The sequence below is a fragment of the Amblyomma americanum genome, chromosome 4 (assembly GCF_052857255.1).
Source record: "Amblyomma americanum isolate KBUSLIRL-KWMA chromosome 4, ASM5285725v1, whole genome shotgun sequence".
NCBI classification, from domain to species: domain Eukaryota; kingdom Metazoa; phylum Arthropoda; class Arachnida; order Ixodida; family Ixodidae; genus Amblyomma; species Amblyomma americanum.
The window spans coordinates 214,851,447-214,864,453 of record NC_135500.1 but is presented as its reverse complement, the minus strand read 5'-3'; the positions used below and the strand labels follow the sequence as shown (position 1 = coordinate 214,864,453).

Sequence of the window (13,007 nt, the reverse complement as noted above, 5' to 3'; positions counted from 1 at the left end):
CTTAAATATCTGTGGCGAAAACTGCTCTCGATGGTTTTCATTCAAAATTATTGTCTTTGCATTTAAAACGTGGTAATCTATCGATACAAGCCAACTATACCTTTATTTTTGTCCTCAACTTCCTTTCAATTCGGAAACCCACTCCAACCAGTTATCCTTCTGCCAGAAAACGGTGCCTCAGAGGTATGTATGTCCAAGATTCATGAAAGCCATTGTACAAATTACTATGAATAAAATAAAAGAAAAAGAAAACAACAACTCCAGCTCTCTCTATGCCATCCGAGGCTGCATGTTAGACAGAAAAAATAAAAATCTTAATGTTACTAAAGCTAAGTGTGCCGCAACTTACCAGTTCGAGATGCGCCCCACTTAACGTCAACAGTCCTTCGATACCCAGATATAGGGCCTAAAAGAAGCAGCCATTCGGTGCAAGTGAAGAATGACGAGACGGAGCCAGTAATGTTGTGTAATCAGCGTTTTATTTCAGCACTCTCGTATCAAACATATTCGCCTAAAACAGCTTAGTCGAACAAAGGTGTATTTCCCTAAGTAGTAAGAAACTTGAGCCATTGTACGCGTGACAAAGAAGTCCTGTGAAGAGCCGCAATAAAGACAGGATTTTTCTTCCTAATGAGTAGTGCGGCACCTTCGTGTACATCCGAAGTGTGACACCAAGAAACGTGGGCTGTACAGTGTCTTCGAACAGAACGTGAACTGATCACAATGCTTGAGCCCGAAAAACAAAAGTCTGACAAGAAAGAGAGAGATACAAGTGGAAACAGTGCTAGTCCAGTATAATCTGCTAATCCTCGGATGAAATGAACAGCCTAACAAGTCAGCGAACGACGCTTATTGATTTCTCACCTTGCGTTTCTTCCACAAATCCCCATGCATTCGGGACTTCTTGACCGCAGGCGCGAGAACATTAGCTCGATGCATTGCAAACTGGCCATGCAGTTCCTATGCTAACCGCTTCCGTTGCTGACGCGTCCTAGAGCTCACGAAACAATGGCACAACAAAGAACGCCCTGCGATGACGTCATCCGACTGCACTGGCCAATAGGAGGACAGGCCGCTGCTCTCGCGCCTGCAGCCAAGCAGCGCCTCGCCACTGGGACGCAGCCCAGCAAGGCGATCCCCTAACGGTCGTCCACTGCTGACACGGCACGGTTTGTTCGATTGGCAACAACTGGAGGAAACGTAGCCTTTAAATGCCTGCACTGACGTCTCGCTTTCCTAGAGAGTAGAAGCGTGGTTAACGACGCGCACGAAACATGCTAATTAAGCACCGACTCATATCTTGTGCTGTGGGTAACAGTGCTATAAAGACTAGGTTATATTGTCTCTCTTTCAATGGTCGTCGTGTGTCAAATGATGCCAGTACGGTACGCTAGCCAGGAGGAGAGAGAAGACTTCACTGAATTGTGTGCACAGAGATCATGACTACAGAATCAGGTTTAGGCGTCTTGACACGACACAAGGGCGTGAAACTTATAGAAAAACGGCGGCCACTGTTGTGCGAAATATTGTTGAACAGTGAAAATGACGCAGAGTTCATTGTAGGTGAACATCAATGCAAGGAACGCTGACAGAAACATTCCGATACTCCTTTGACTTCAAGAGAAACAAAGCACTTATTGCCGTCAACATTGTTTGCAAGCCGCACTGGAATAAACGCTTCACGAAAGAAGAGTCAGAAACAAGCGAAACTGTACCTTTCATGACACTCGAGCAAGATCGAGAGCAAACGCAAAAATATATGCAGAAGCAAATTTTCCGCACTCCTGGCGCCCTGAATGAATGGTAAGTTAGAGGAATGCAGCACCATATCTATGAGTGGCCTGTGTTTTCAAAATGAGAAGCACAGAAACAGCGAACACAACAATGCAGACTGGTAAATACAACATGACTAGCTCAAGCATTCATCACACTGCAGAAGAAACTGATTCATGACATGGACAACAAAAGAAAATACAAAAGGATGAACACTATAAGCATGTGAACAAGGAAAACAAAAACTGTCTTTTTGGCAATGGAACACATATATGCGTCCCTTTTTTCGAAAAAAACAAACAAGCAGACCTGTATTACATCGGGAAGCACCCAAGAAACACGCCTGTCTACTCTGCAATCCTACATCTTGTCAGGCCAACAGTCACGCCATCATAACACTGAAAAGCACTCTCAGACAAACGGGAAAATTGTCTCACCTCGGGACATATAACAGAGAAGACATAACAGTCGCTGAAAAGGCAGAGGACGAAAAAAACAAACAAAAAAGAAACGAACAATCTTGAATGTCCACAGCGCGTAACAAGTGACCACAGAAACAGGAAACGGGTATGGTTGCCAAACAGTCTCTCCAATAACATGCTGTACCAACTCATCGGAGCACTTTCTATGAAGAAAATCCTATACAGGAGTAACCGAAACCAATAAAGCAATGCGCCACCCGAATGAAAGACACACACTCGTCTTGGTAGGGGTATCGGTGAACAGTCCGTCGTGGACGTGGCATGGCTAGACCCCTATGGGGAGCGCGGCTGCTTGCTGCTGCTTCCACCGTGGTTACAAAGTGCTAACGAGAGGACACGTTCTCTACTTGAGTACGCGCGTGCAGAGCTGCGCAACAAAGAGTCTTCCTCCTCCTCTAGCTTGCCATCTCTCCCACACCACTTTTTTTTTCCTCTCTTCCCCTCCTCCGTTTGTACGAGTCAGAATACAGATGGAACCAGCGAAGCAGTCGGCTGACTAGATGGGCACAAATCTGAGCAAATACTTCTGCCGTGGAGAGCGGCGAGCCCCTGTCGGTGCCGCTCACGGCCACGGGAGTGGGGTCAAGGTTCTAGCTGGCGACAGGGGAAAGGTGATGCAGATGTCTGTCGCCGGGAATGTAAGGTTGTAGGGAACGGCGCAACAAACTCACGAGACAAAAGCTCTGAGGGGATGGGTGGCATTGCTGGTTCGGAATCATCTCACACGACCTTCGCCTGCGGCGTCTTAGATCTTCTATAATGCAGCTAGACTGCGTTAAGGTGATTCAGCACGAGACAGGAAAGCTAAGTCGTAACGTGGCCAAGGGTGGCCGTCTCTAAGCGAGATTCTGCGCTTTAGAAAAGCCAGGCTAGAGAGAAACAGGGGCGCCTACTTGGCGCGCGGGAACGAGACGGGGTTGGATGAGGTGAGCGGACATTAGGGAAAGGCGCCGCCCACCGCTAGGTGAGGGGCCGTGCGACAGGTGTGCCTGACGGGGAAAGCTGGACGACCGGGCTCGCTGGAAGACGCAAGGACACAACAGGGAGGTTCTAGCGTGCGTCCCATGCACACCGGTATTTTCTCTATGTACATCGGATGTCTCTTGCGCCCCGTGTGGTTCCTGGCTTTGTTGCCTAAGAAGTCGCCATGCACTTGACATGCACTTATAAAAAGGAGCACTAGGCCTAAAACAGTTATGCTGTGTGATTATATACACGAAGTATAAGCAATTATGTACACGAAAATGGGGTAAAGAATCGGCTGTTCTCTGCTGCAGTGTCTGTGTTTGTGTGTGGGTGTGTGTATATGTATATATGTATATATGTATACAGTATAACTTCTCTGTGTGTTTCTTTGGGTAGTTGTCTTGCCTCAGATGTTGGCACCTCCGATCGAGGCGACGGGATTGACTCTCTGAAAGCGTCGGTAAAACTGCGTTACGCTTACTGTACTGCTGGCTGGCCTGAACTGAGCTACGCGGCGGTTAAATACGGGGAAAAGACTTCGAGAGCTGATGCGTTTTCCTACGGCCGGTCCAGGTGTCACACGTGTCCCGTCGAGCGATAGGCAAGCGCAATGGCAGCAGAAGACCCCGGGAAAAGCGGCCAGGATCTCGCCATCCTTGATGACGCACTGCAAATTCGCGTGATGCCTCTCTCACTCATTCGGAGACACGCACTCGGATTGGCTCGTCTCTGTGCCTATTATGACTGGCGGTGGCTCGGTCTACAACTGCAGAACCGCAAGGGGCGCTGCGCTAGGAATGGTGCCCTAACAGACGCGCAGGTCGCACCTTGACCAGCCGCAGGAAACCGCTAGAGATCTGCAGCTGCTCCGTCTAGCGGGGCGAAAATCTACATCAGGGCGCTTCGTTTGATTTTTTTTTTGAACCTGCTATTAGGCAGGCATGCTGAACGCGATGGCGCGCCTGCACACTCTAGCAGAAGTGTACAGCAAAGGGGCGGGGGGTGATGTGGGTACGGCGCAATTCACTTCGCGATGTCGCGACTCGATTTTGCGTCACTGCCCGCAGCGCCTCGATCCATGAAAAGAGAGAAAACTAAACGACAGTAAATATCGTTCGTGAAAACAGGGGCCGCCGAGCGAAAAGGAGTGTGCCCGAAGTGCGGCACTGGCAAGTGCGACGTTCCGTCGCCAAACAAGTCGACGAAATTCGAACGGAGGCTCGGCGCGACGTTCGAGACTCGGCCCTGTGTACGCGTCGGGGAACGAAAACCGTCGTCATCGACAACCACCCACGTGACGTTCCTGTGAGGTAACGCGCGTTCGAAAAACGGAACATATTTTCTAAGACTTGGGGAGCTCAGCAAAGACGTTCGTCGTTTTCGTGTGACATTTTTAGCGTTTTGTTTCTTGACGGGACGGTTGCGTGTCCGATGTCGAGGTGAGGTGTCACTCACCTCGACGGGCCCGGACATAAGGAGTAGTTGTTCTCGTATTGGTCGCACTCCGCGTGCATGGATGACAACGCTTGTTCTTGGCTGCAGTGCTATTTAGAAGTATACTTTTCTCTCTGCAAAGGCATTTTCGCAAAATATTCGGCGCACCATTTCAGCGTTGCAGTGCCGACACCTTTCGCTCCGAAGAGCGTAGACCGTAGCTTTCGAAGCACCGTCAAACCAGGATTGCCTGAAACAGTCTCCTTACGCCACCGGCGTATGCTGTAGACGCCCCAAAAAGACCTGTCAACAATAGCGGTAAGAATTAGCAACGACGGTTCCGTGCCAACTGCTGTCAGGCTTCTGACAGCCCGTAGAACTGACTTTTATCCACATTGCATCTCATTGATCGCGTGTCCGACACACTCATCTCTGCCAGAACAGGCTGTCAGCTTGTCGGCCTAGTGCTTGATCACAGCGCCGTGTCTGCGCGCCGCACGAGTGGGAGAGTTCTTCACTCTTTCCCTGCCTCTCAATCGCCCTCTTCTTCCCTGATTCCCCCTTCCGCATGCGTGGCTCCCTTCGTGCCTCTCTTAGGCGGAGAAAGAAAAGACAGCGAGGAGGGTTGTCCGCCGGGGACAGCGAGAGAGCGTAGTTGGCATGCACACGTTCAACAGATACTCGTGTCTACGTAAACATTCGCGAAAAATAATTCAGGTACATTGCGCTGGCATATCAGAGGATATCTATATCTATTACATTGGAGTTCGTAGAAGGAGCGCCAAAGTTCAGCAACAATAACCTGGCCCATGGAGATGAGTTTGGTTTAAGAGAAGAGAACGGAACGCAGAGGGACAGTGAGAAAAATAATAAAAAGAAATTTGAAAATCTGCGATTTCGCGCAGTGATTTCCAGAACTTTTCAGGCCACGTCATGCAGTACTGAAGTGCGTCAGTAAACTCGTGCGGTGGAGAACTCCTTGAACTATCATGGGCGTTTTGACCGAGCGGTAGAAAGTCTTTGTTTCTGTCTTGAGAACTGTACAGTGTCACGATGAAAAAAAAAAAGAAATTGCTACCGAGGTGCACTTGCGAGACCTCTGTACTGGGTCACGCTTAATCATTTCGTGCTTCCCTATTGGCCCTGAATGAAATTATGAAAAAGAAATCCACAACTACTCCAAGACTTGTCCTTTTCCCTAAAGGTGTTACGAGGCCTGAAAAGTTCTGAAAAGCATAGCACGTTTCACTGAACTGGCAGCAGCTCTTAAAGCTCAACGTCGGCTCGGCTGATTGGTGTGATTGAAGCCGAAAATAATAAACCGCTCACTTTGGGTTGGAGGAAACTAAGACAACCGTGGACGCAGAAACTAACGCGAAGTGGCGTGAAGCGAGAGATTTCGGCTTTTTCGTTCTTTGTAACACCAAGGCTGTGATGTTAGCTCAACGTGGACCTGTCGCTTGCTTTCTCTGTCAACATGAGCGATGCCGATGGCTTAAGCATGGAATATGTAAGCAAGCTGCGCGGTCAGTTTTATCACTGGAGGCCTCAGCACATTATTCGACGCCGGCGTGAATATCTCAGCAGGCGGCACAACATTCTAGACTGCGGACAGATACAAGGAAATGAAATATAAAATTTTTTTCCTTTGAAAAAAAAATGCGCAGAAAACAAATGCAGAACGTACTCAGGACTGCACGAAATTGTCGAGGCTCACCATGCTGCTTACGTGACGTCTTCTTATTGGGCCTCATTCATTATGTTTCAAACGCCAAAGAAATGTACATTGCCAGTGTTCCCGACATTATTATAAGCGCTCTTGATTTTGTTTGCTGCCACTGCGAAATAGACAGTCAAGGACTAGAACTCAAGCTCCGAAGTCTTCAGCCTAGCATTCCGGTGAATAAAATGACTTTTGACTGACCATGAATCATTGCAGGGGACTCGACGCAACAAAATCACGAACCGAGAGCACGCCCTATTAAATTTTCAAACAGAAGGGAAGGAAGAAGTCACTCAAGGAAGCACACCTACCGAGGGATTGCACTAGAAGGATATCCAAACAAGCCGTCATAAGCTGACGCGCTGCGCGTTTTTTTTTTCTCCTCGTAATTACAACATGCTGTTGTCGTCAGCAACCATGAAAAAGACACACACAGATATCGTCCATTCATTCGCGCGCACACGCACACACACGCACACACACAGCTAGCACGGGGAAATGCTTCCACTCACGATAATGTTAACGAGGGGGCACTGAAGCAACCTGACACGGGCGGCTCGAGCTACCAAGGTCCTCTCGTCCGTCGCGAAACGGCCTGCAGAGATATACAGGGTCTTGGGTCATTTCCATACATTTCAGACTGGACCGGAGTTCACAAACATTAAGTACTATCGACCGAATAAACTGATCTTGGGAGCACTGCTAGGAAAAGAAAGTACGCATGATTGATAAGCGGTCAGAGAACTTCACGACGGCTGACTAAGGCAAAAGCCCTTTTTACCACTGGCCGTAGTTAGCTTCTTCTCCGGCCCCATGCACGCGCTTACATCCTAAGAAAACTTTTCTCAGCAGGTCAAGCACAATGTGCAAACAACAATCTTTGTGCAATGACAGCTCACGATAGACAGCAGTTCCGTTTTTAAAAAGGTTGTCGCTTTCCCCCCTTGCGCATTCTTCAGTACAATACACATTCAGGTTTCAGTTTTGTTACTCTTCGTTTTCTGAACGGTGACTATAGGGAGAGTTCAGGAGAGATTCAGCTAGCGACAAGTGCCTCTTTATTTCTGCTGAGTGGCCTATCTTGCTCCAGGTGCTAGCAGAACCAGTGCTTGTTCGAGTCAAGTTGAGCCCAACTCAGGAAACTTGTAACACGGGCCCAACAGGGCCTAGAGCCAAATATGCGGTCCAGAACACGCAATGAGCAGCCTGGCGCAGCGAAGGCAGATGGAAGATTAAATACCTGCACTGGGTTAACACGCAAACGGAAGCAAAATGTCGAGTCGTAATTTGTAGCATAGGGGCCACCCGCCTTCACAGACTGTGCTGAGACCTTCAACCTTCACTTCATTACTTCACCATGTGGCGTAGCTGCGATGTATTATGTAAAAGATGATCCGTCAGCCCCGCTGGGGTCGATGGCTTAATAGCGTTTGCCCAAGAAACTGACAAGAAAAAAAATCCTGCAAAATTCCCATATCTATGTGACTTCCAATGTGGGCATGTATTCATCTCCCTTACTTATTCATTCTTATGTTTCTTTTACCCCATTCTGTCAGGGTGCTTTCTTTTCACCAGTAGATGGCAGCATGGAAAGAGTGCGCTGTGCTGCACTATTCCGGAGCGAGGCCATTTAGCGAAAAGTTTGCCGCCTGGCGCAGACACGCTGTCACTGACGTAATCTTATCGCGTTAACCGAAGCGGAAAGAGCCGTGCACTGCGGTGGTGTCACCCGCCTGAATCACGACACAAAGACGACAATGATCACTGAGGATACGAGTTCATGCAAACATGAGTGTGTATGCTGTGGTGTGCAGGGGGTGCGGGAATGTTTGTGTCCGTGTGAGAATGTATGTGTGTAAGCTGGCTTTCGCAACAAGCAACGAACACGCTACAGCCACGTGGTTCCCGCTCCGGAAGCGGTTTACCGAACGTAGAAGCTGGCTCACTCGAACAGGTCACATTGAGTACGCAAATGGCCCGTCAAAGAGGCATTCTTGTGTAAAATACACTATGCGAGAGTACGCGCTCTCTCGCCACGGAGGACGGCATCTACTCCTACGACTCGCACGAAGGTGTCGCTACAGGGGATTCAGCACTTCGTGAGTCTCGCTCGCATCATCTTTCTTCAACTGCTGCTGCAGCTCGAAGTACGCGCATCGCCGGGAAAAGCTACGGCATACAGTTGTGCAGGGCAGATGACGTCACGATCGTCGACCCGCAAAACGGGATCGTCTGGCATCGCACGCGACGAGCGAATCGGGCGCCACTTGCACTCACAGCTGATGTCAGGCTTCGTTCCTGAATTCATATCACATGCACCACCGTTCTTACATATCTCTCTCGTATATTTTCACACGTGCTGGTTTAACGGTTTAACACTACACGAAATAGCGTCCCATACGAAATAAAGCAGGATCGCTTCAGTTAGAGGCTCAAACAGAACTAAACATGCGCAGCGAGATAGACACTTGCTCGAAACGACAACGAATGAGGTGGGATCACATTAAAAACCGACACACACGTTTTACACACTCGATGTTTTGACGCGTATAGTGCTTCACATTTCAAAATTAACTTACGAAGTCGTCTTTTCTGCAAGACTGCCTTCTTTTATTTTTTTTACCCGTGATGGGTTCCGAACAGTGGCGTGAGAGCATCGACTACAACGTTACTTTACAACAGCGATGAAAAAGGAGGACAATATAATTAAATACGCTGACGATGCGGTAGTAGCAACACGTAAGGGGTCGCGCAGCGAGTTATATTACATGCGAGTGAAATCAACAGAGATGGACACTGTGTTACGACCTCACAATAGACGCTTCGTCACCGATGCGGATAACGAAGAGAGCAATCAGCAGGCGCGTCAGACACGGCGCGTTCGAGTGAATTTGAGCGATTCGACGAGTACGAGAGATAGGTGCAGCACGGACAATGGTGTCGTGGACAGTGAGTGGGCTAGGCAATTCTTGAAAACGAAGCAGTCTAGACCCACATAAGGGGCTTCTTATTCAATTCGTATTCGTTAACGCTCGATATGCAGTAAAATTTCAGGGCAAGAGCCACTTACTCGAGGGCTGTAAGAGTTGCGATATGGGACCGGTAAAGGTAGCAGCGCTTTCTTTCTTTCTTCGCTCAAATGAAGATAACCTTTCATACCCCAGTCTCAGTGGCCTGGGACACAGCTTTGTAGCCGGTGAATCCTTGAGATTGTCGGAGAAAGCTTACAACAGTTCTCTTATTACGTTTCTAAATTATGAAGACAAAGAAGAGGAACTAGCACCCACAACATGGCTCATCGTTTGGTAGTATCTTTAGAAACAGTCGTCTCACATGGTGCACCTGGAATAAAATCGCATTATAAAATGTTTGAGGTACCCAAGCACGGACGAAACTACAACACCTCCTTGAAAATTGTTAGTCCCAAGCCCACGCTGTCGCAATTGACCCTGTCTAAGGAATGATCCGTGCTAGAAAAAACAATTTTTTTTTCTCTTGATTAGTATTTATTGAGGGGGGGCATGACTGCAGTGTGATGCTTTTGATTTATGCTCGGCATAGCAGCACTCTAGGTGAATAATGTTAATGAAATGACAATAACAACTTGTACTGCAAGCCTTTCTGGCAATAACAACACTCGAACTCTGGAACAGGCATTCCTGTGGTTAGTTTCTAAAGTTTAGCCTGACTGGGCACTGCGTTTTTTCTTTATTTCTTTCTAAATTTATTTTCGGTTTTCCATATGGGGCTGCGCTTGTATCGCCTTTTCGAAACTTTTTGCTTGTCGGCCTATCATGTTATTTTGATAAAGTGCGCGCCTGTGTTCCCTTCCTCATGTTATTACTTCTCAGCACAGGTTTCTATACATGCACAAGTGAACAAGCGTTGTCATTCGCATTGCATGCGAGGGGCAACTACTCGGGAAGGTTGCTTTGTTCCGATACAATGTTGACACGCGTCTTCACGCTTGAAACGTGAACGCGGAATCGTATCGTACGGGACTTGGAACTCTCGCGCTACCGGTGGCTTTTGTGAGCGAAGCGGCTCCACTGTGTTTTCTTTTTTTTCCTTGTATATTTCATTCCGAGACCAAAAGCTACCTGCGTGGATAGCGGGTGGTTATTATGTGGTCGCTTAGTACGGGCTTCGACTCACGGCTCCGTCCATTCTTTCCATTTAGGGGAACAAAAAACTGGTCTCCGAAATTGGACAGCAGATGTGAAGGAAAAGAAAGACCAAACACAAAGCAGGGGGCGCCACGTGCGCCTGCCCTCCGTTGGTGCGCCCGACTGTGTTCGGCGAGGCGCACTGTGAAGGACAGACCCCACGCAAATGAAGCACTGGCAGGTGAAGAGAAACAAGCGACAGACGAACCTTACCGACCCAGCCGGCGCCGCCTAGACACAAGCCAGAGTCGCTGTGCTCAGCCATCGGGACGCAACTCTCGTGGACGGACAGATTACTGTTACCCTGACATAGACACGTGCGCAGCGTCGATCAAAATATGACTCGGCATGTAAATAAAATATTCGCCTAGAACCAAGTCCAGGCTCTGACCGTGGTGTGCTTTTTGTCCGAAGGCGATAACAGCGCTTCAGTTACAAGGAGCACATGCTGTGAGCATTGCCGCTAATGCTACAAACGATACTTTCATTCACACTGTAGCTAACTCGACTTTGTTGGCTTTTAGCTGCGCGACGCCGTTCTTAAAAGTACAGTTGAGCGCATTGGCGACACTTGGGAGTTGCAGTTAGACGTCGCGACGAGAAGGTTGCTACTGCCGAGCGCGGCGCCACACGAGAGCGGCTGGAACTAGCGACAGTAGTCCGGCTTGCGCCTCTGCCGCGCCGGCTGGGCCCGGGGAGAGCCGTCGGAATCGCCACAGGGTGGGCCGAATTTTGTTAACCGTTTTTGTTGCTGTTTTTAGCTTCATATACTGCGACGTTGCTTGTGTTGTTGATATCCGGGGGAGCCGCGTTCGAGCCTCCCCTCCAGGTAGAAAGGGAGGACGCGTGGCGACCTATTTTCTCTCTCGGAGGAAAATCGTGCGCGCGCGCACGCGCACGAACACCGCCGACGGCAGCGCCGCGGAGTGGGCGGGCGCGCACTAATCGTCGCCGACGTCATCCGGCAGAACGTCGCTGATGTGCAGGTAAATTATCCAGTACATGAGGTTGAAACAGACGAAGCAAACGGGGAACACCACTCGGGAGTACTTGTCGATATCGGAAGGGCTGACGCCAAATAATTTGTTGGGGTTCTTGCAAAACGCTGCCTCGATGTCCGGCGCGCCGTTGACGGTGTTCTCCAGAGTCGAGGATTTGCTGAATCCTTTGGGGTCAACCATTTTGAGACGTACTTCCTGCGGAGCCGACAAGAAAAAGGAATAAAGGATGCGGGGGTAGCAAGGACAGAATTGACAGGTAGGGGAAAAGGCGCCGCAGCGAGCGGTAAAATTAATAAGGAAAGTCACGTAAATGTGAAAACAAACCAAAAAGAAAAAATAAGGGAGGAGAGTGAGAAAGGCCATTGGGAGAGGAGGAAAAAGGAAAAAGAGTTCAGAGTTAGCACGAGACAACTTTCTTTGCTGAAGCAGTGAAGCTAATAACTGCATCTAATAATAGCCGGGCTTCAACGACAGCGAAAAAAAAAATACGCAAGTGGGACGCAAATTCTTTTACTACAAGTGCTGCTAAATACAATGAATATTCTAGGACATCTTGATACAATTAGCAACGAGTTACATGACATTTTTTCGAACAACTATGGCTAATTTTGAGAACTAGATAAAATTTAAGGCAATTTATGACCAGTTATACTTTACTGAAGCATTCATTGAAGTCTACAGTACCAAGATTTTGCGTGAAACTCTTTTCACTTGAAATATTCGCATACACCATAATGTAATCAAATTACAATGACAGGGTAACTGGAAAACTCGGAACCTGCAAAAGCGTGCGGCAGCAAGGGAGTGTGTCAAAAAGCGTGAAACGCAAAGCTGGTTGTGAAGCTGCCCAACAAAGTCACAAGAGGTGAAAGCGGCTGAATAAGTAAGTGTAGCGGCCATTAATTTTGTAGTAAGCAGCAAATACGTGCCAGCATGCACAACACGTGTTTTATTGCGGCTTGTAAAAATAGAGGAACATACATACTGTGCGTCTCTTAACCTGAACCACACTCTAAAGAGGAACGCTGTGTCTGAAGGGAATAAAACTTGTTTGATCTCAACAAAAAAAAAAAATTATACCTGTTTGGAAACTGCGGTATATTGGATTCACACGGCACTCTACAACTTTATATGCGAGGCTTGCATTTCGTAGTAACTTTTATCTGTGCAGATACAATTTGCTCTAAATGCGGAATGAAATATAATTACAGACGCTGATGGGAGCACTGAGAAGCCGTCAGTAATGCTGGTTAAGTTGTGTTGTAACAGAATGGACTGGTCTATCTCAAAGCACAAGTTGATGTCGGTTGAAAGTAGCCTTTACGTTCTTTAAGAATGTGCCGGTAGCGAAAGTGCTGCGTACCGTCCTTTTGTCTCGCCACATGCCTTATTCGCAAAAGGGTTACGTGGCTTCTCAAGCAATCCAGAAGAGGGCAAATACGGGCTGTTTGGTACATGTTTT

At 48.2% G+C, this 13,007-nt stretch overlaps 1 protein-coding gene across 4 annotated transcripts in view; it reads right to left on the bottom strand.

The window, feature by feature from the left end:
* Positions 1-9,877: 9,877 nt before the first annotated feature.
* Rdl (Resistant to dieldrin) overlaps positions 9,878-13,007 on the bottom strand; it is a 228,955-nt gene continuing 225,825 nt past the window's right edge. For 2 of the 4 annotated variants that reach the window (XM_077663325.1, XM_077663324.1), the window contains exon 11: positions 11,352-11,740. In XM_077663325.1, coding sequence (XP_077519451.1) covers positions 11,486-11,740 — 255 coding nt within the window. In that variant the 3' untranslated portion in view covers positions 11,352-11,485. Of the gene's footprint in view, positions 11,741-13,007 lie in introns of all 4 variants that reach the window. The other 2 variants (XM_077663327.1, XM_077663326.1) reach the window with 2 other exon arrangements.